The sequence below is a fragment of the Eulemur rufifrons genome, chromosome 30 (assembly GCF_041146395.1).
Source record: "Eulemur rufifrons isolate Redbay chromosome 30, OSU_ERuf_1, whole genome shotgun sequence".
NCBI lineage: Eukaryota > Metazoa > Chordata > Mammalia > Primates > Lemuridae > Eulemur > Eulemur rufifrons.
Window position 1 is genome coordinate 84,134,478 of NC_091012.1, and position 23,631 is coordinate 84,158,108.

Genomic DNA, 23,631 nt, shown 5'->3' on the forward strand with positions numbered 1-23,631 from the left:
TGTCACTAAAAAAAGATATGTTGCTAATGGTCAACATAGACTTTACATGATAACTGAAACTAGCAAAGGCTTTTATACTTTACAGATGAAGATTTTGAAGTAATTTGGATTTGTTTTGATAAAAATTATTCATTGGACATTTTCAAGTAGAATAATATAAAGATCTTTATTTGATTTTATTATTCCCTGTCACAAATATTCATCTTCTCTCCCTGTTACAATTTCCAAAACATTAATTCTTGAGTATTTCAGCCACTAGTCATTGAGTTACTTTAAAGTTGATCCTCTGCTAAAATAAAGAATCAACAATGATCTGATAAATCTAGGATGGGAAAACAGATGAACAGTATTTTTCAAGGCAAAATTCCAGTTCACTTAGTTTTGTTCTTTTTTAATGGCTCTGGAATGATATAATTTTAACTGTTTTCAACTATCTTCCTTTTCCTTTCCTCTCATCAAAATACTCAAATATTACTCTATATACTCATCTCTTCCTCATTATGTACTCCACTTCTTAACCCTTCCCAGTGAGGCTGTTGTCTTCACCATTACACTGAAACCGTTTATTTCCAAGATCATTAATAATTTCCTTATTTCGGGGGAGGGGCAAGATGGCTGACTAGAGATATTGCTTGCTGACTGTCCTGGAGGGAAGGACAGGTTTCAAATAAAGGAGAGGGGAGAGGGGATGAAGCTCAGGTGTAGGTCAGAGAAGTGCCAGAGCCTGCTGGGGTGGGGGGGGCCTCACAGAAGAAAATTTGTGAAGCAGAGAAGAGGATAAAGTAAAAAAAAAAATCAATGAGGATAAAACCCAGAGAGGCTCAGAGCCCAGGGAAGGGGTAGGGGGAAATCCCATTCTCTCTTCCACACTCCTTCGATGATCAGCAAGTTACCAAGTTACTTGGAAGCTTTTCCACTCCCATGAGCCCAAACACAGTGTCAAACACAGAATTCTGGGGAGAACCTGCATGATCCCAGAGCTTGGGCATTCCATGAAGGGTTCCCCTCTGAGGAGAGTGACCCAAGAGGCTGGAGAGCTGGCTTTCCTCCATTCAGACTCTTATCCTTCCCCACCACTCTCACCCACTGTAACTGGGGGAGCAGTGTGAATCTAGAATTTGGTGAGTGGCCACCTCGCCCCAGCTGGCATGTCCTCCAGTCTGAGGTTTCCACAGAGAGTGGGTCCCATGCCTTTCCCTGTAAGGACCTGCAGTAGACTTGGGGTGCCTGATCTGGGAGATCCCTGCCCATCAGCATTTCTCGGAGACACACTCCAGAGGGTTAGACACACAGGTCAGATCTCATGACCCCAGGACTCAAGTGGGTTGCTGGGAGACACAAAGGGGAGGTTTAGGACATGGATTCAGGAGGTGAAGGAGTCCACGGGGGTGGCACTGATGGGAGAATAATGGGAGTCCGAGGAGAGTGATCTTGGAGAGCGCCCATACCCCTCAAAGAAAAGTCATGCTGGTAGACTAGGGTGGGTCCTCCAACAGGGAAGATCCCAGCCTGCGGTGGCACAGCAACCAAGTGTGGCACGTTCAGCTGCCCAAGCTGTTGGGGAATTGCTGCTCCTTCCTCACGAGCAGCCTTCCTGGTCTGGAGAGCCTACCTTGACCCTTCTACCAGTACCCCTCCCCTAGTGGCCTGGAAAACAACCTCTGAGCCCTGCCAAGGCTTTGCAAAGCTTTCCAGGCTTGCAAAACCTAACCACACCCTGCCTCGCTCCTCCACACACCTGTGCTGTAGTGGAGATCAAGCAACCCATTAGGAGCTACAGAGCCCCTCCCAAACCCTGGGTCATTCAAGTGTTCCGCCTGAGGGACTAGAACCTATTACAGAAACAAAAGAACATCTCAGAAGTTGGCTCTTTCCAGCAAGCATCAACCAATGACAGGGAGAACAACTTTATAGTTCATTACAGCATCTACCAACTCAATCAAACACGGCGGGTCTGATTCTTATTCACAGGTATCACACATCATCTTGGTGATTAAGCTGGGGTCCCATACAATTAACACTGCATGGAAGAGGTGAAGACAGCAGGATAGAGGCAATCCAGGGGACACCACTTTTTAGGAAAGAAACAAATTGACAGGCAGCTCGATCTGTGTGAGGGTCTTCCTCTTCCACTGCAGACCTCTGGGCTGACTGGGGAGCTGTTCAAAGTCTGTGTAGAGACATTCCACCAGACAGCAGGTGCAGCAGAGATCTGGTGTCTGCCAATCCCAGGTTTCTGCAACCAATGACATCTTGATTGCTCTTGTGCATGGAGCCAGGTTCACTCAGAACCTAGCCTCCCAGCAGTAGTATTTGCATCACCCCGACCAGGCCAGGGAGGGAAAAGATGCTCCCCTATGTCATGTTCTGTGACTGGGGGCTGAGTACACCTCCTCCCTGGCATGGGAGCAGAAAAGAGGAGGAGCTTTGGATGCCAAAGGTACCATTTGGGAAGCCTGGGGCTACTGCCTCAGTGGGTCCTAGGTGTGAATGGAGAACCATAGCTAAACAGCAGCTCCAGCTGGCCTATGTGGACCCTGGGTTGCTGAGACAAACCCCTGCCTAAGCACCTGTGCTTCAGCAGTCCCCACACTGGTGAAATAGCACCCATTATGGGTGTCTCTGCTCCCCAAATCCCCAGAGCCAGCTCTAAAGATCTCACTGTGCAGAAGTGCAAGGCTATGCCTCTGTAGCTCCTGGGCTCCACCAGGCCTGTGATCCCAACCCTGAGACTCCAGAATTGTGCCTGGTCCCCAAGACTCTACTACTGCATCCCCACCACTATGGCTGGGCTGGCAGAACCTCCCTTATATCCAACGCATCATTCAAGACCCCAGCCCTGAGCAGCCACCACTCCTGAACATGGTTTGAGAGAGTCCCTAGCAAAGAAGAACAGGTGCCCTGCAATCCTATTAACCCATAACTGAGAGAAGAGGAGCAAGATGAGAAGAAACCAGCAAAAGAACCCTGGCAAAATGAAAAAAAAAAAATAGTTCAACACCCCCAAGGGAACAAAATGGAGCTACAGTAGTGCACTCAACCCACAGGGATATTGCTGAAATGACAAAAACAGAATTCAGAATATGGATGGCAAATAAGATGAATGAAACTAAAGAGAAAATTGAAAACCAAAAGAAGCCCCAAAAAATATTTCAGGAAATTAATGAAATCATGAAAATGTCACTGGAGAGCTAGACAATATAAGAACGGCTATAACAGAACTTAAAGAAATGAGGGAGTCATTTAGGGAATTTCAAAACACAGCAGAAAGCTTTAAAAACAGGCTAAACCAAGGAGAATACGGAATCTCACAGCTTGAAAACAAGGCTCTTAGGATAACCCGATCATTCAAAGAGGCAGAGAAGAGTATAATTAAGTCTGAACAATCATTGACAGAGATATGGGACTATGTGAAGCCAACTATCATTCCTATTATAGGTATCCCTGAGGGCAAGGAGAAATATCTAAAAGCATGGAAAACCTATTTGAGGAAATTCTTGAGGAAAACATGCCTGGTATGGCCAGAAATTCAGACATACAGATACAGGATGGACATTAAACACTGGAAAGATTCATAGCAAACAGGTCATCTCCAAGACACACAGTAACAAACTTAGCCAAAGTCAAAATGAAGGAGAAAATTTTGCAAGCAGCAAGACAAAAGCATCAAATAACCTACAAAGGAAAACCCATCAGGCTAACTAACTGCAGACTTCTCAGTGGAAACCTTATAAGCAAGAAGGGATTGCCCCATATTCAATTGACGAAAACAGAACAACTGCCAGTCTAGAATTTTGTATCCTGAAAAACATAGTTTCACAATAGATGGAGAAATCAAATCTTTGCCAGACAAGAAAACACTGAGGGTATTTGTCATGACCATACCTGTTCTTTATGAAATAATCAAAACAGCACTATACACGAATCAGCACAACAGATTCCCACCAGTGTCAATACACTTAAAAAACAAAAAACAAATTCACAACTCTTTTTAAACATTAGAAAAAGAGGTAAAACAAAAGAATAAGGGACTACCTAACAGGATGAACAGACCAACATCCCACAGCTGAATGCTATCAATTAACATTAATGGACTGAATGCTCCTCTCAAAAGACACAGGCTGGCTAAATGGATGAAAAAATACAAACCAAGTATCTGCTGTCTCCAGAAAACACTTCTAAACCACAAGGACACACACAGACTCATCATGAAAGTACGAAAAAAATATTCCACACAAATGGAAATCAAGAGAGCAGCTGTAGCCATTCTCATATGAGTTAAAATGGACTTTAAACCAGCAAAGGTAAAGAAAGACAAAGAGGGTCATTATATAATGGTAAACAAAGTAGTAATTCAACAAGAAAACATAACAATCCTAAATATATATGTGCCCAACACAGGAGCTCCCAGATACATAAAGCTAATTTTACTAGAGCTAAGCAAAGAAATAAATACCACCATCGTAATTACCAGAGACCTAAATACCCCATTGTCAGAGCTCAACAAATCATCAAAGCAGATAATAAACAAACAACAATGGACTTAAACCAAACTATAAATCAAATAGATCTAGCAGACATTTACAGAACATTGTACCAAAAAAAAAAAAACTACAGAATAAACATTTTTTCTCAGCAGCAGATGGGACACTCTCCAAGACTGATCATATTTTAGGTCACAAAACAGGTCTCAACAAATTGAAAAAAAAAATGAAATTATATCATGTACCTTCTCAGACCACAGTGGAATAAAAATAGTAATCAATCAAAAGAGAAACACTCAAACATACACAAAGTCATGAAAATTAAACAACCTACTGCTGAACAATTATTGGATCAAGAATAAAACTGAGATGGAAATAAAAAAATTCTATGAACTGAATGACAAATGGGACACAACCTGTCAAAATCTATGGGACACAACAAAAGCATTCCTCAGCGAAAAACTCATAGCCTTAAATGCCTACATCAAAAAGACATAAAGATCACAAACTAACATCCTGCTGTCCCACTAAAAGAAATAGGAAAAGGAAGAACAAACCAAATCAAACCAAAAGCTAGCAGAAAAGATGGAACAACCAAGGCCAGAACAGAACTAAATGACTTGGAAAACAAAAGACAATATAAAGGATTAACAAAACAAAAAGTTGGTTCTTTGAAAAGATAAAATTTATAGAGCTTTTGTTAGATTAACCTAGAAGAGAAGAGAAAAGGCCCAGATAATCTCAATCATCAATAAAAAAGGTGACATTATAATTGATATCACAGAAATACAAAACATCATCCATAAATACTATGTAAATCTCTACATGCATAAACTAGAGAATGTATAGGAAATGGACAAGTTCCTAGAAACACACAACCTCCCAAGACTCAACGAGGAAGAAATAGGTCTCCCGAACAGACCAATAACAAACAGTGAGATTGAAACAGTAATAAAAATGCTCCCAACAATAAAAAAGCTCTAGAGCAGATGGACTCACAGTCAAATTCTATCAGACCTACAAAGAACTGGTACCCATAATACAGAAATATTTCCATAATATTGGCAGGAAGGGAAACCTCCCCAAGTCATTCTAGGAAGCCAGTATCACCTTGATACCAAAGCCATGAAAGAACACAACAAAAAAAAGAAAACTACAGACCAATAAAATATCCCTTATAAATGTAGATGCAAAAATCCTCAATAAAATACTATCAAACCAAATTCAATGGCACATAAAAAAATAATCCATCAGGATCAAGTGGGCGTCATCCCAGGTATTCAAGGATGGTTCAACATACATAAATCAATAAATGTGATTCACCACATAAACAAAAGCTAAACAAGACCATATGATAATCTTTATACATGCAGAAAAAGCATTCACCAAATCCAGCATTCTTTCATGACAAAAACCATCAACAAACTAGGCATAGAAGGAATATATCTTAAAATTATAAAAGCCATGTATGAAAAAGCCACAGCCAACACACACTGAATGGGGAAAGGCTGAAAGCATTCCCCTTAAGAACTGGAACAAGAGAAGGATGCCCACTGTTACCACTTCAATTCAACATAGTGCTGCAAGTCCTAGCCAGAGTAATCAGGCAAGAGAAGAATATTAAGGGTATTCAAATAGGGAAAGAGAAGGTAAAACAATTGCTCTTTGCTGATGACATGATCTTGTATCTAGAAAACCCCAAAGATTGCACCAACCATCTCATGGAATTGATAAATAAGTTCAGCAAAGTCTCGGGATACAAAAATCAATGTACAGAAATCAGTAGCATTTCTATATAATAAAAACAGTCAAATTGAGTCTCAAATCAAAGACTCACTACTATTCACAATAGCTACAAAAAAATAAAACATCAAGAAATACACTTAACCGAGGAGGTGAAAAATCCCTACAAGGAATACTATGAAACTCTGATGAAAGAAATTGCAGAGGATATAAACAAATGGAAAAACACACCTGCTCATGGATAGGCAGAATCAATATCCTTAAAATACCCATACAACCCAAAGTGATTTAAAAGTTCAATGTCATTACCATCAAATTACCAAAGTCATACTTCACAGATCTAGAAAAAATAATTCTATCTGAAGAAATGAGTCCAAATAGGCAGAGCAATCTTATGCAAAAAGAACAAATCTGGAGGCATCACATTACCAGACTTCAAAGTATATTACAAGGCTATAGTAACCCAAACAGTGTGGTATTGTTACAAATATAGAGATATATACCAACAAAACAAAACAGAAAACCAAGATATAAAACCATCTACCTATAACCAATTGATCTTTGACAAAGCAGACAATAACATACACTGGGGAAAAGAATCCTTATTCAATAAATGGCGCTGGGAAAACTGGATAGCCACATGCAGAAGAATGAAACATGACCCAAACCTTTCACCACTGACAAAAATTTATTCAAGATGGATAAAAGACTTAGGTCTAATGTATGAAACCATAAGAATTCTAGATGAAAATGCAGGAAAAACTCTTATTATCAGCCTAGGAAAAGAAATTATGACTAAGACCCCAATGGTAACAACAAAAATTGATAAATTGGATTTGTTAAACAAAAAGCTTCTGCACATCTAAGAAAACAAAAGACAGAGCAAATAGACAACCTACAGAATGGGAGAAGATATTTCAAGGTACACATTTAATAAAGAGCTAAGAACCAGAATTTCCAAAGAACTCAAACAAATCATCAAGAAAAAAACAAACAACCCTATTAAAAAGTGGGCAAAAGACCTGAACAGAAGCTTCCCAGAAGAAAGACAAATGGCCAATAAACATATGAAAAAAATGCTAAACATCTCTAATCATCAGGTAAATGCAAATTAAAACCACAATGAGATATCACTTTATCTCAGTTTCAATGGCTTTTATTAAAAAGTCAGAAAACAATAGATGCTGGAATGGATGCAAAGAGAAAAGAATGCTTGTACTCCTTTGTGGGCCTGCAAATTAGTACAACTTCTGCAAAAAACAGTATGGAGATTCCGCAAAGAATTAAAAATAGACCTACCACTTGATCAAGAAATCCCATTAGGTATGTGTCCAGAGGAAAAACTTTTCATCAAACAGACACCTGCGTTCAAGTGTTTATTACAGCACAATTCACAATTGCAAAGATGTGGAATCAACCCAAGTGCCCATCAATTCATGAGTGGATTAATAAAATGTGGCATATATATACCATGGAGTACTACTCATCCATAAAAATTGATTAATTAGTACCTTTTGCAACAATCTGGATGGAACTGGAGACCATTCTTCTATGTGAAGTTTCTCAAGAATGGAAAAACAAACACCACATGTACTCACTATTAAATTGGAACTAACCAATGAGCACACATGTGCAGAGAGGGAAGCAAAACTCAGTGAAAACCAACCAGGGAGGAGAGTAGAGTGGCAGAGTGGGAAAAAGTCAACCTAATAGGTACTATGAACACCATTTTAGTGACAGGTACACCTGTAGCCAGGACTCAAGCATTACAAAAATGTTCCATGTAACCTTAAACATTTGTACCCCCTTAATAGTTTCAATTTCCTTATTTTGAATTCAATGACCTTGTTTTCACAATTCCTATATGGGACTAGCAAACAATGCTCACCTCCCCTGAAAATTCTTCCCTACCCTGGTTTCCATCACAGGATGCTATTCTGATCGTTCTTAATTGAATCCTCCTGTTTCCTTCTGCTGCTACTCCTTTCATATCCTCCTAAATGTGAAAATTCACCAAGGTCCTGTCCTTGTCCTCAGCCTTTTTCTCATCTCATTCTAGAGCCCTCTTGTCATCACATTCTATATCTCCTCTTTCCTGGTGAGTTCATAGTTTCATGCACCTCTACGTGTATGACTCCCATATCTACTCTCTTCCTACCATCTTTCCCAAAGTCTAGTCACACATTTCCAACTAGCCACTGGTAATCTCCACTTGTATGGCCTGTTTTGCACTTTAATTTAAATAATACATCCATTCATACATCAGCAAATATTTATTTAGAAATGTATCATGTTATAATTATATTTTGGGTAATAAGAAGTAGAAGAGGTAGATAAATTGCTGCTCATCACTCTGTTAAATTTAGAAATAGTACTATTCTACAGAAGAGCTTACAAAGTATCTTTAACTTTTGACAGGCCCATCAATAAGTGAGGAGGAATGCTAGGAAATGAACTATAAAAATATTGGCCTGGCCTCAAAATCTCTTCTGTTAGGTACAGAAATCTGCCTTATATGACTTGAAACAGTTACTGTGGAAGAGGCAATCTCTACAAATTAAGAAAATATTTAGAAAAAAGTTCAATGCTATTATATATTATATAACAACATGCCATCTGTCTTTTTTATCATATTCTTTTACATAGACTAATGACTCACCATTAATCATATGAAATAAAAATTGCTATATATTGTTACTAAAAAAAGAATTAATGCTCACTATTTCAACACTAAATATTTTGAAGAAATTTTATGGCATCAAATGCTGGTCCTTTTTATAAATGTGTGTATAGAATTCAGTCATAATTACCACATTCATTGGGAAAAATTCTAACTAGTTTTCCTTTTAGCTGTTTTTGGAGCAATCCATGTTCTGATAATGCAAGGATTCAGATTTTGCTTTTTTTATTGTGCCAAATTTCTTCCTTTAGCATGAGCTCTTGCACAAGATGGAATCTCATTTTTGTGCTAATTGTTCTATTTTAGGTGTTTTATATATATTTTAAGCAATATGATGTTTACATACTGTTTCCCTAGTTTTATACATTAACCTTAAAGTACAATTCTAAGACTTCCCTATGTAACCACATTATGAAAGCAAAAAACCCAAATCCATCTCTGTAAATGAGTTATTTTCAGAGAGTAATTAGATATCAATTTACAGTAAATCCACTTGGACATCTAGACATAAATTATTTAGACAAGATTGTGTTAGATGCTTTGGGTTTTCAAGAAACTAGTGACTGAATTTTTAACATACACACATGGTGTGTGGCTGGTGGGACCTCTCCCAAGCAGTCCCTGACATTTGGGTGGATGTCCTAGGATGTGTTGTTTAGTTCCTCAGTTTAACTTTTGGTAGAGTCAGATTAAATCCCAAGTAAGATATATATTCCTCTCTTCATCTCCCCATGGAGAGCCTAATTATAACCACCCAATTTCTAAGGGGATACAAACACATACAAAACAAAACTCATTCTTCAATTTTAGGTTCAAAATCAAATCATAAATCCTAATCCTATCAGAAAGTCATAAATGTTTAGTCATATTTTCTTCATAATATTTTTGTACTTACCTTTCAACATCCTCTTTTCCAAAAAAAGAAAAAAAAATCACATAAATTCAAAATCTGGTATAGAGTTAGACTTACTCTGGATGTTGTCACATTTCCTACTTAATCACTTTAAAATTCACCAAGTGTTTGTTTTGCCACTGTCAAACTCTCTAATCACCACCACCAACTCTGGTTGTTTCCTTAACATTGCTTAGAAAGTTTAAATTTAACACCTTTATTCTTAAATTTTAAGTACAAATTCACTGAAAATGTTTCACCCCAACTAATGCCTATTTTGAGATACTCAGAATATTTAGCTGATGCATAGGACCAATTATATTTATGTTTCTGAAAGTGTGAGATCAGTTTCCATGATTTTCAGTAATCAATTTCCAATGATAACACTTGTAGGAGCTTTCTTCCATGATACCCTTAATTTTATATTATTCATATTCAGCTTATGAAAATGATTAGAGGCAAAAAAGGTTTTTGTGACCTACTCAAATCACACAGGCAACAGCCAATAACAAATATCTAACCCTTAAAGCTAAGTGCTCTGGTTAAAAGCTTAAAATCCCTCCCCAAAACAATTTGTCTTATCTACTTTTCATTAGATCACAAGAAAATTACAGGGTAAGTTTCTTATATTGAGAGAAAGGTACACATTCAGCATTCTAACTAATACACTGTGCTATTATAACTTTGATTTTCTACTCTGAAGAATTCTAAGTTATCTACTTGATGTAACAGACCACCAGGATTATCCTTACTATTGCTATAGACCAATTACTTAAGAAGTATTTTTCATCATTTTCTAAGTTCATCAGAAAAGCAGTATTGCAATGACTTGTAAATTAGTTTCAGAGCCACATTTGGGGCGGGTAATTAGTAAATATCAGTTAGTAGGTAGAACAGTACAGAGGTTAAGATGTTTTCCTGAATCAGACAAATCTGGCGGATACTTTGCTAACTCTGTAAACTTGCTAGCTCTTTGAGCCTGTCTTTTTCCTAAAAATGGGGATAATAAGAGTACTGGCTTCACTGACCTGTCCCAACAATTAAGTGATATAATACATGTAAAGTTCTTACCACTACACCTGGCACATTGTAAGTACTCTCTTAATATTACTATCAACTAAAGCTGACAAATTTTGCATGAGAAATTAAAGTGAGATGATTTATCACATTTTTAACAAATTAAGCAATTGTCTATGTTTGTCTTCCTTCTAAATCAAAATTTAAATATTATAGTGGAGAGAACAGTTTCCAATATCATACAACTACTATTAAATATATACTTGCTGTTATAATTTGAACATTGAAAAATATGCTGCATTTATGGTGAAATGACTAAGAGGTGATGGAGAAACAGAAAAAATTTTCTCCTGTAGTAACTGTTATCAAAGATGATTATTCTCTGGTGTTTAAAAGGTAAAGTTCTATTTGTCTTGACTAATTTTTGGAAATACCCCAAGCAGAAATGATTTGTTCCACCCCAACTCCGTAACGGGGTGTCATTTCTCAAAAGAAAATGATGCTACTAAACTCCCTATTCCCTGCTACCTCATTCCCACCTCACTCTCAAGTGTAGGTTATGGATGAGGACACATTTGCCTAGTTAGGCATCATCCTGACTAAAATGGCAACTGTATTTCCAAATCACGTGATGAGATTTTAATGTAGTATTGACATAATTTCTATTCAACACCTATATAAAGAGAGTATGTAAGTAACACAGTGTTTAGGAGTGGATTCTAATGTCAGAACAAACTGAGTTCTAATCCCAGCTCTGCCATTTCTAGTTCTTTGGTCTTGGGCAATGTACTAATGTTTCTGGATCTTAGTTATAACCCCTCCAATTACATAAAATGAATCTAGTAGTAGAACTTACTTCACAATGTTGTTATAAGGATAAATTAAATTAGATTATGCAAAGTACTGGGCACAGTGCCCGACATATATAATGCATAAAGAAGTGTATGCCTTTACTATTACTAGAGTCAAATCTTGATTATTCATGCTAATAAGCCAGTAGTGCAACAACAACAAAAAAATATAACAGCACCGAATACTTTAAATACACAGTCTTTGAATTTGTCATGATGTTTTTATACTTATACTTGAATTTTGCCTGATATTCTGGCAATCTGCAACATTTCAAACAAACTAATAAAGCCAAAATGTGAGGCCTGGGGTAGAAAATAATCCCCTTGCTTAAAATTATTCTTTGCTGGCCAAGTATAAAAAGTCAGCTTTGTCTCTCATTTTAATAAAAAAACAGTCATCATAAATGAGCTGCCCCTACTCTCTAAATGTGTTTTTGTTTAATCTTGGTCTGGATTGGAGTAAGTAATTAAGTGCTGGGTTTAAAAGGCTTCCCAGTGGGCTACAAAGTACAATGCAAAACGAACAGATGGTCAGATAGTCACCAACATATTCTCTCTTAATCTGTTTATCAGTAAGAAATGGAATACAAAATGTATCGTTGATAATTCAGTTAGAGTAAAAAGTATTTTTGTAAGCGATACATGGTTGACTAATGTTAACTAATGGTTGACTGCACGATACATATTTTAGAAAAGATTTTAAAGATTAGCCACAGACAATTAGAACACTCAACCTGATTGTGTCTGAGGATTTAATTTATTTTATTCCCCAGGGCTATCCAGAGAGTGTGTTGACCTTAAGGTTTATTGAACAAAACCCTTCCTCAACAGAATTACTAGTCTTTGTGCTAGGTATGAATCCTTTTCCATTAAATGTAAACTTGCAATGTGTTATTATCTTGAGAAACAAAACGTGGCATGTTACTATGTCACAGCCGGTCAAGACATACATGAAGAATTCTGAACAGGCAGAACTTACTTCCTATAGACAAACAACTTGGAAGCTACATTGCTGCTACACAGTTCCCATCAAGAGCTACAAGATTAAGGCCTGAATTTTTACACCTTGACCTATACAAGACCAGTTTAAGCTTTCCAAATGTGCATGTCTTCTCTCTCTCTCTAATCTTGGGTGAACAGTCATTCATTCCTATTTCCCATATATTACTGACATTCATGTTTAGACATACCATCCCTCCTCCACACTAGCTCCCCATTTTTGTATTCTCTGTGTACATGCCCAGGCAACTCTTCTTCCGCTTATAGGACTTACTCCTTCCCCTACCTCTTATGTTCACATTTATCTCCTCATGCCTACTAGATGCCAAGAATCACTGGGAGAACGGATTTCTTGATGGTTAAGCACATATTCCTTGGATTTAAAACAGCTTGAGATGGATTCAAGCCATGTGGTTTACTAGCTGTGTGACCTTGAGAAAGTTGTTTAACTTCTCTGAACCTGTATACTTTATTTCCTTCTCTGAAAAATAGAGATAATCATAGTACCGAATTCATATTGTCAAGAAAAAATAAGACAGTGCCCGACACACTTAAGTATACCTACTGGCTATCATTATTATGCCTACCATCAGGAAATCCATTTCATTGGCAAATATTTTTTGGGTAAGACCTCAAAAGCACAGGTGACCAAAACAAAAATAGACAAATAGGAATACATCAAGCTAAAAAGCTTCTCCACAGCAAACAATCAACAGAGTGGAGAGACAACCTATAGAATGGGAGAAAATAACTGCAAATTATCCATCTGACAACGAATTAGTAATCAGACTATACAAGGAATTTAAACAACTCAATAGGAAAATAATCTGATTTAAAAAGTGGGCAAATGATCTGAATAGACATTTCACAAAAGAAGACATACAAATGACCAACAGACATGAAAAGATGCTAAATATCATTAATCATCAGGGAAATTCAAATCAAAACCACAAGGAGATATCATTCCACCCTAGTTAAAATGGCTATTATCAAAAAGACAAAAAATAACAAATCACAAGGATATCAGCACTCTCATGTTTATTGTAGAACTATTCACAATAGCCATGATATGGTATGAACCTAATTGTCCATCAAGGGATGAATAGATAGAGAAAATATGGTAGGAATATACAATGAAATATTACTCATCCGTAAAAAAGAATAAAATTCTGTCATTTCCAGCAACATGGACGGAGGAGGGCATTAAGTGAAATAAACTAGGCACAGAAAGGCAAATATCACATGTTCTCATGTGGGAGCAAAAAAAGCTGATCTCATAGAGGTTGAATGATGTTTACCAGAAACTAGGAAGTGTAGGGGGGAGAGAGGGATGAAGAGAGATTGGTTAATGGGTACAAAATTACAGTTAGATAGAAGGAATAAGTTCTACTATTTGACGGCACAGTAAGGTGACTATAGTTAATAATAATTTAGTGTATATTTAAAAATAGAAAATTTGGAATGCTTTCCACACAAAGAAATAATAAATGCTTGAGGTGATAGATATCCTAAATACCTTGGTTTGATCCCCATAATTATGTACAATTATTATGTAGTAATAAAAATTAAAAATAAGAAATACATAGCAAAGACAAACATATTTACTTTCATTTCAAAACTTTTGAAAAGCAAGGGCTAACTCATCTGTATTAGGGCAGAGCTAAGTGCAAGTTTGAAAACTTATTTTTTTTATTAAGCTATGAGGTATGGGGAATCTTGGGATATAAAAAAAATAAGTTAATATTGTCATGTCAATTATCACAGATCCCAATCATCCCCTAGCCCAGTATAACATCTATATTACTGGTTATTTCATGACACCCAGCAGGAAGAGTCAGAAGACAGAAATTACCAATCCAAAGCCAAGAAGCTTTTAAACGTTCTTCAGATAACTATACTTAGTCACTTATACAAGTATGTCACTTTGTGCAATTGTTCAGTTCCATCAGGATGTTTGCCCCCAAATTTGTAAGTCACGTATTAAAACCAACATGGCAGCAGTCTTAAAGGAAAAGTTCAGTAATGCAAACTGGAGTCCCTTTCCGAAATACATCACCACCTCATTTATGTTATAAAAGAGCTCTTCCTAAAGCGTATATACACTTTGTACTGTTTTGGTATTATTTAAAAGTACTATAAGATTATAATAAAGCAAGGACTTATTTTGGCAATATTTAGTACAATTTTGATAACAGGTTCATATGAACTGTATTTATTTCAACAATAGACAAATCTTTAATAACCCACGAGAAAAAAAAATTGAAACAAAACCCAAGTACCATAAACACCTGCCAGTTGCATAATGTTCAACAATGGAGTCCAATAAGGAAATAATAGAAGACAGAATCCATTTCTAAGACTCTTAGAAATTTAAGTCTCAACAAAGAAAGAGGTGCAGTTATTCTTACTTGAATAGAAATTCTGAAAACAATTTCCTCTTGAAACTGGTTTTGAGGGAGGGGTAAAAGAGGGAGAAAGCAAAGAATAAATAGCAGTATTGAAACTGCCTGGCTCTCAAAGCGAAACTAACTGCCTGATCTATTCAGTCTAATTAGGGTTTAACCAAAGGCATTAAGCTTGTTTCTGAAAACTTTACAATTAGTATATTAGACTGAGACTCTGAGCAACTCAAATTTTACTTCGACGTATCAGAATAAAAATGTATGGAAAATAATGAGGCAATAGGCTCATAAAGTGGGGTCTAAAGGAAATACAAAAGGTTTTCTTTTTTTCAACCTAAACTTGCTCAAAGCTGTAAGATTAAATTTTCTGATATTTCAAAACTGTCTAAACACATGCACACATGGTGGCCAGAAAAGACAAAGTTCAAGGGTCAAGGTTCTTGTGATTTAACATAATCTTCAGTCCTATTCCAAATCCTCTTGAGTGTAAATAAGCAAGCCAAAAAACAAAAACACCCAACAACAATCTGGAGTAGCTGCTGTTCTAAAGTTCAAGAACAGGGAGCGCAGGTTCCGATAGCCTACATCCTGAACCTACAGGTCTGCTCTTGCCACTGTGGGCTTTTTCCTTAAGTTGTGAAAAACAGAGGTACTTTCATTTATCATGAACATACACTTAGATTTCACCCCAGTTTATCTTATTCTCCACATAGCTGCTGAAAAATTATTATTCTAAATTAAAAGCAAGTGAATCCGGAGGGGACAGTGTCCTATCATTTGAAGCAGCAGCAACTCAGCCTGCCACTACACAAGAAGCCACTTGTTAGTTCCCTTTCCAGTTCTCAACATATTTGAAGCAATCAGGGAGTGTTAAAAGTAAAATCTTTTCAAAGAATAGAAAAAGTCAAAATGAGAGACAATATGGGGATAAAAACCAGACCCCCTGTCACATTAAGTTAAAAAAAAATCAACTTTGAATCATTGCTCCCAACTTCCCCTCCCATTTTGTCTGGTTCTAACAGGCCATTAAGCTGAAAAGTTAAACACCTTCTCTCACACACTTTCAAAATAACTCTATTACAGGGGTCTCACTCTCTCCAAACAATCACAATGCCCCAGTAGGCCTCCACTAAGTCCCCATCAGTTACCACATGTGTACCTCCATCATTTACAGAAGAGCACTCGTTCTCCTCACCTTAGTACTTAGAGTATATTTGTCAAATGTCTCGCTCTTGAAGCTCACCAGTGTATGATTTTACTCAACTTCTTCACCTAACCCTAAAGACCCTATACCACCATCTCCCATCTACTAAAACGCCGCAGCTTTCTTTTTCCCTCGAAGGAGAAATGTGACCCGAACGTTGTGAGGCAAACAAAGCCAAACTCTATTGAAAAAAATGAAATTGATGCAACAAAGGGAAGAAAAAGAAGGGAGGGGGAAGTTTTTGTCTTCCAAAGGAGAAGCTGCCGGACAAACTTCTGCAATTTAATGGCTCTTGGGCAGCAGAGGACTGGTGTGTAGGAAAACAACAAAGGTGGGCTCCCCGCTCTCCTTACCGCCGTAGAGCCAGAGGAAGATGCAATATATACACGGATCACCATCCTGGGAACAGCGGCTGCGGTTGGTTGGGTCCTGAAAAGGGCTGCAAAGCAGCTCCAGCAACGGCTGCAGCTGAGCTGGGGCAGAGGCTGGTGGAGGAGAGTGGGGGAAGGTGGAAGAGGAACTGGCCAGAGCCCCGCCTCCGCCCTTTCTCTGGGATCCAAGCGCTGCAGTCCCAACCCGAAACTCCGGAAGGCACAGGCTCCTTGTTTGCATCATTTCTAAACTTTTTTTTTTTTTAAAATAGGAAATCTCGAATAGCACCGCGAGATCTGTGGGAACATTTTTTTTGACTATTCCCTCCCAGAGAAGAGGGGGAGGAGGAGAAGAAAAAAGAAAAAGGGAGCAGTGAACTGAATTAGATTAGAATAAAGGATCTTTTCCCACGGAGACCAAAAATCCTGTACATAACTCCCTGCTCAGAAATGTATGCAAATAAGAAAGCAGATCTTCCTCAAAGAGCAAATTCTTTGTTGAAAACCCATGTTCTCAAAGCCTTGCACATTTTAAGACTACTATTACGTAGTGAATTTTATGTTAGCTGATTGGAGGAACTAGGCATACTAATCGATGCCACAGAGAGTTGAAGAAAAGTTTCAGGTTTCCCTAAGCCCAGAAACAAGATTGATTTTCTTTTTGAGTTTTGCGTTTTGTTAAAATAAGGACCCCTGCTTCTGTGGGAATTTGCAGGAGGCCTGATTGACAAGCTCAAGAACGAACGAAGAAATTACAACCAAAAAAAATGAAAATACTGTGTAAGAAAGTGAATTATTTTTGTTTTGCTTTGCTTTTTAACTGACTGAGGAATGGGAATTTGGATCTTAAATTGCAGGATATGTAGAAATGGTGAACAGAGATAGCAGATGATTATTTGTAGCTCTAGGGAAATGAGCAAATAATTGATAATACCCAGAGAAGGACCACACACATACTTCAAAGTGTAGTTTCAAGTTCCCAGATTATGCCAAATGGACAGAAAAAAGAAACTTGCAAGATCAGTGAGAGTGGTGAGAAGTCAGTTACCTTTCCTACTTCTTTACTTTTCCTTTACAGTTTGTCCACCCTCCCCATTCTAGTGATTTACCACCTTTACCTAGGCTCAATAATTGCAATAGCTTCCAAACTATTCCCTGCCTACATCTTTTCCCTTCTCCAATATATCTTAAACACTAATTCCAAATTAATCCTTTACATGTGATCCATACAACAGCCTTGAGAGGTGGGTACTATTACATCAGTTTTACAGTTGAATAAATTGAAACTCAGGAAATTATGAAAATAAGTAATTTTCTCAAAGTCGTATAGCTTGTAAATTCCAGAGTCACGCCTTGAACTCAGGTCCAACCAACTCCAAAGGCCACAGTCTGAACCAGCATTGTTAAAAAGCTGCCTGGAACAGGGAAAGTACTCAAAAAATGTTAGCTATTTTTCATCCTAAAACATCACTTTCATGTATCACTAAAGACAATGTAGGTGGAAATATTTAAGATAGTTCTCCATCAGCTATAAAACCAAACCTAAATTATGTTTATAAGGAGTACCCACCATAATCTGACCCCACACCTTTCATTCTATCTTACCCTTTGCTCTCCCCTAAACTAGCTTCCTTCCATAAGCACTGTTGACCACCCACTGCAATCATCACATTTATGTCCACTTTCATGGCTTTTCTCTTCCTGTCCCTTCCTTCTTCTCCCCATATCCTCATACCTTTTTCTACCCTCTCCACTTGTCCAATTCTTAACACTTTCTTGACACAACAAAAAAATCTTTATACATATGATGAGGCAAAAGTAAGTCAGGGTGATTTAGCTACACTCATCATTCCCAACATCAGGGCTACTGTTATTGTGTCTTCCAGCCCACATGACAGAGGAATCTTTCCTCTGGTTTTGATTTGGCAAAATAAACATAATTTGTCTTATACTACCATAGTACAACTTCCCTCCTCTCAATGGTCAACATGTACTCTATTTGGACCTTAGTCTCTTTTGAAATGATGACAAAAAAATAGAGAAAGAAAGAAAAAATCTTTTATTTATCTTACATACCCATATGACAAAATTAATTATCTCCAAAGAATTGAATGGTGGATTAGCAATGAGTATGGTGGGCCTTATCTGGAACTTTGAGAAAATTGGAAAGATGATTTCTGATGTATTTTTCTTTTAAATATGGATATATTAATCTAAGTGAAAATTTCTCCAATAAATTGATTTGTAAACAAAATATGTTGCTCCTTATTGATAGCACTTGAGATACATTGGGGGGCATTACTAATATTTCTAACCTAGAAATTAATTTTACAGATAATATTAAACTTGCTTCTCACTACATTAAACCATTCCTGGAATGAATACTCTATAATGGTCATTTCTGCTTCATTTTAAGCCATCACAGAATAGTCCCCCAAACCATCTGCTCATCTAATTTGACTGGAAATGTTAAGACTTGATTAAAGTAAGATGGATCAAAGGATTTTCAAATAGTATTTGTGACTTACAGTCTTAAGAAATCTATTTATTAACCAAATTTCAATCCTTTTTAAAAATTACAAAATAAAGGTATGCTGTGTGCAGAAAACTTAGCAAACACTGAAAGGAAAAAAATACCTATATGCCCAGTATTTGAAAATAACCTCTGTTAATATGTTGGCATAAGCCCTTCCAGGCCCAATCAGAGTTAGGTAAATGAGGGTAGGGATATGGGGTTGAGGGAAGTGGCAGGCAGAGAGAGAGTGTATATATTTTTAAAATTTATTTACCATAAGATATATACTATTTTTTAAATGGCTTTTTTACCTATAAAATATACTTTAAAAATTTTCTCATGTCAGAAAATATAATTCTACAACATGATTTTGAATGGCTTTACATGATTCTAGTTTATACATGCACCAAAAAATTTAAATAATTATCTATTATGGAACATATTGTTTGTTTTCAATTATTCTATATTTTAGTTCATGCTGCAGTATATATCAATAATTTTTTCCCACATCCCTAATAATTTCTTAAGAATAAATTCCTCAATGTGAAATTGCTGACAAACTGGAAAGATAATCCAGCCTATTGTTACAATGCTATACATTGGGCCCACTATTGCTCTGGTCTAGAGTGAGAAAAGAATGTTGATTTCAGTGAAGGATTAGCTGATGTTACCCCAAACACAAGAATTGGGTTATGTCTATAAGAGTCTTTCCAACATCCTCTAGAATTTTTATAGTGTCATGCCTTAGGTTTAAGTCTATTATCCACTGTGAGTTGATTTTTGTGAGAGGTGAGAAGTGTGGATCCTGTTTCACTCTTCTACATGTGGCTATCCAACTTTCCCAGAACCATTTATTGAATAAGGAGTCTTTTCCCCAGGGTATATTTTTGTCTGCTTTGTCAAAAATTAGGTGGGTATATGAGGATGGTTTTATATCTGGGTTTTCAGTTCTCTTTCATTGGTCTATGTCTCTGTTCTTGTGCCAGTGCCATGCTGTTTTAGTTACTATAGCTTCACAGTATAGCCTTAAGTCTGGTAAATTAATTCCTACCAATTAGTTCTTTTTGCTTAAGATTGCTTTTGCTATATGGCATCTTCTCTGGTTCCATAGGAAGCGTAGATTTATTAGGGAAAGAGTTTATGAAAAAGACCCCAAAGGTAATCACAGCAACAAAAAAAAAAATGAAAAAGTGGGACCTAATCAAATTAAAAAGCTTCTGTACAGACAAGGACACTATCATGAGAGCAAACAGATAACCTACAGAATGGGAGAAAATATTTTTTTTTTTTTTTTTTTTTTTGTTGTTGTTGAGACAGAGTCTCACTTTGTTGCCCAGGCTAGAGTGAGTGCCGTGGCGTCAGCTTAGCTCACAGCAACCTCAGACTCCTCGGCTTAAGCGATCCTACTGCCTCAGCCTCCCGAGTAGCTGGGACTACAGGCATGCGCCACTATGCCCGGCTAATTTTTTCTATATAGATTTTTAGTTGTCCATATAATGTCTTTCTATTTTTAGTAGAGACGGGGTCTCGCTCTTGCTCAGGCTGGTCTCGAACTCCTGACCTCGAGCGATCCACCCGCCTCGGCCTCCCAGAGTGCTAGGATTACAGGCGTGAGCCACCGCGCCCGGCCAGAATGGGAGAAAATATTCACATGCTACACATCTAATAAAGGGCTGATAACTAGAATCTATATAGAACTCAGGAAAATCAGCCAGAAAAAATTAAACAACCCCATTAAAAAGTGGGCAAAGGACATGAACAGAAACTTTTCAAAGAAGACAGACTAATGGCCAAAAAACATGAAAAAAATGCTCAACATCTCTCATCATCAGGAAAATGCAAATCAAAACCACAATGAGATATCACTTAATTCCAGTGAGAATGGCATTTATCAAAAAGTCCCCAATCAATAAATGTTGGCATGGATGCTGAGATATAGCAATACTCACACACTCCTGTTGGGACTGCAAACTAGTACAACCTCTGTGGAAAGTAATATGGAGATACCTCAAAGACCTAAAAGTATAACTGCCATTTGATCCAGCAATCCATTACTGGGCATCTACCCAAAGGAAAAAAAGAGACATTCTATAAAAAAGACATCTGTACTAAAATGCTTATAGCAGCACAATTCACAATTGCAAATATTTGGAAACAAGTCCTCATCAATACATGAGTGGATTAACAAAATGTGTTATATGTATACCATGGAGTTCTACTCAGCCATAGAAAACAATGGTGATCTAGCACCCCTTGTATTATCCTGGATAGAGCTAGAACCCATTCTACTAAGTGAAGTATCTCAAGAATGGAAAAACGAACACCACATATACCCACTATCAAATTGGTATTAACTGATCAACACTTATGTGCACATATAGTAGTAACATTCATTGGTTGTTGGGCAGATGGGAGTGGGGAGGTGGGATGGGTATATTCACACCTAATAGGTGTGGTGTGCACTGTCTGGAGGTTGGACATGCTTGAAGCTCTGACTTGGGTGGGTAAAGGTAACATATGTAACCTAAACATTTGTACCCCCGTAATATGCTGAAATTTAAAAAAAGATAAAATAAAATAAAATAAATTGGATTATAGAGGTATGAGTTGAGGCCTTATGGCCATGGTTCTAGAGAATGGAGTCTGAGGACAGTTCCTAGCAGGTCTTACTCTCCTCCCCTCCCCACTTCCCACCCTTTTAATCCCCTGATATATGACTCTAATATTCTGTACTCTTTTGAGGTTGGAGGTGGCACTTTCTTGTCCCATATCCCCTTTGATGGGCCAATTACTCATGCCCATAATGGTGTCCACATGAGTACAACACTACCCAAAATACACATTTTGGTTCTCTGTCTTGGGTTTTGGGACCAATTGCCGAGCTAGCAAGGATAGCACAGTTTCAGTGAGCTGTACATAAACAGTAGAATTGCAGCATATGGCATGGGCATTGGTGAACAGACAGAGGACAAAGGCCACAGAATTGAGGATCTGTCACATGGATGGGACCCATATAAAAGTCCAATAATCACTGGTAGATATGGTTCAGGTCACATAGAAGGCATAGGATAAGAACTAGAAGACATCTCTCATTCAGAAACTCTACCTCAGGTTTCAATCTCCATCATTCTCTCCTTCCAAATATTCACTGTACTCAATGGAGGCTCCACTTTATGATGAAAAAACTCTCCTTTATCTTCAATCTTTTCTCTGAATGTTCTTTCCACCTCCTTGCCCTGATACTTCCCCCTCTCAAGTAGAGACTGCTTATGCTCCTACAACTCCTCTGGGTTGAGTCTTCAGTGGGATTATCTTCATTCCCCATGCCAAAAGCAGCTGCATTTTCTTGCTCAGCAAATGCCCCCTGGGCAGAAGCAGATCTAATTTACCACTAATCTCTTTGGAGTTGTGATCCATTCCCTTTTTCTTTCTTTCTTTTTTTCTTTCCTTCCTTCCCTCCCTCCTTTCCTTCCTTTCTTTGTTTGTTTCTTTTTTGTTTTTTTTTTTAGAGATGAGGGCTCACTCTGTCACTCAGGCTGGAATGCAGGGGTTGGTGCACTGTAGCCTACTCTAACTCCTGGGCTCAAGTGATCCTCCTGCCTTAGCCTCCCAAGTAGCTGGGATTACAAGTGTGAGCCACGATGCCTGGCCCCATCTCCTTTTCTTACCCTGTTAATAACTCACTTTCTTGTTTAGGTTTTTGATATTTTTTAAGAAGAGTTTGTAAAATATCTTCTCACATTTTAAATTGCCTTTAGCAAGAGAGTTGTTCCCGATCACCTAGTCCATAATTTCCAGAAGCAGAAATTTTCCCTATTTTTAAACTTTTGCGAAAGTAAATATATTATTTACCTACAAACTACAAAATTGCAATTAAAAAGTGTTTAATGAAATATCTGCAAAACATTACCATATTAACTTCATTAATATTAAATTTAATGTTCATAAAACTTTTATTTAATTTGAAAACTATTTGTAGTTTAGATTTGTTTCTCACATCACCAGAATTCTCAATTATACATAATGGCTGCAGAGAAATCACTGTCAAGTATAATTTAATGAATTGCTTGTGGATGAGTAATTTTAAATTTAAAAAGAAAGTAATAAAAATCCTATAATATTTTTATTTACTACTTATATTTAAGTAAGATTGTAGGTACATTTGCATTTTTATATGTTTGATACACTGTGGAGTGATGTTTCCAAAATAATAATGCCTGGGGTCTTGATCGTCCTCAGAGAGTCTTTTTTTTTTTTTTTGAGACAGAGTCTCACTCTGTTGCCCAGGCTAGAGTGAGTGCCGTGGCGTCAGCCTAGCTCACAGCAACCTCAAACTCCTGAGCTCAAGCGATCCTCCTGTCTCAGCCTCCCGAGTAGCTGGGACTACAGGCATGCGCCACCATGCCCGGCTAATTTTTTCTATATATATTTTTAGCTGTCCATATAATTTCTTTCTATTTTTAGTAGAGGTGG

General features: G+C 37.4%; 1 protein-coding gene across 1 annotated transcript in view; it reads right to left on the reverse strand.

Moving 5' to 3' along the window:
- Window positions 1-16,832, reverse strand: part of SH3BGRL (SH3 domain binding glutamate rich protein like) — an 81,131-nt gene extending 64,299 nt beyond the window's left edge. Inside the window, exon 1 of the mRNA XM_069463319.1 lies at window positions 16,626-16,832. Coding sequence (XP_069319420.1) covers window positions 16,626-16,670 — 45 coding nt within the window. The 5' untranslated portion in view covers window positions 16,671-16,832. The remainder of the gene's footprint in view (window positions 1-16,625) is intronic.
- Window positions 16,833-23,631: the final 6,799 nt, after the last annotated feature.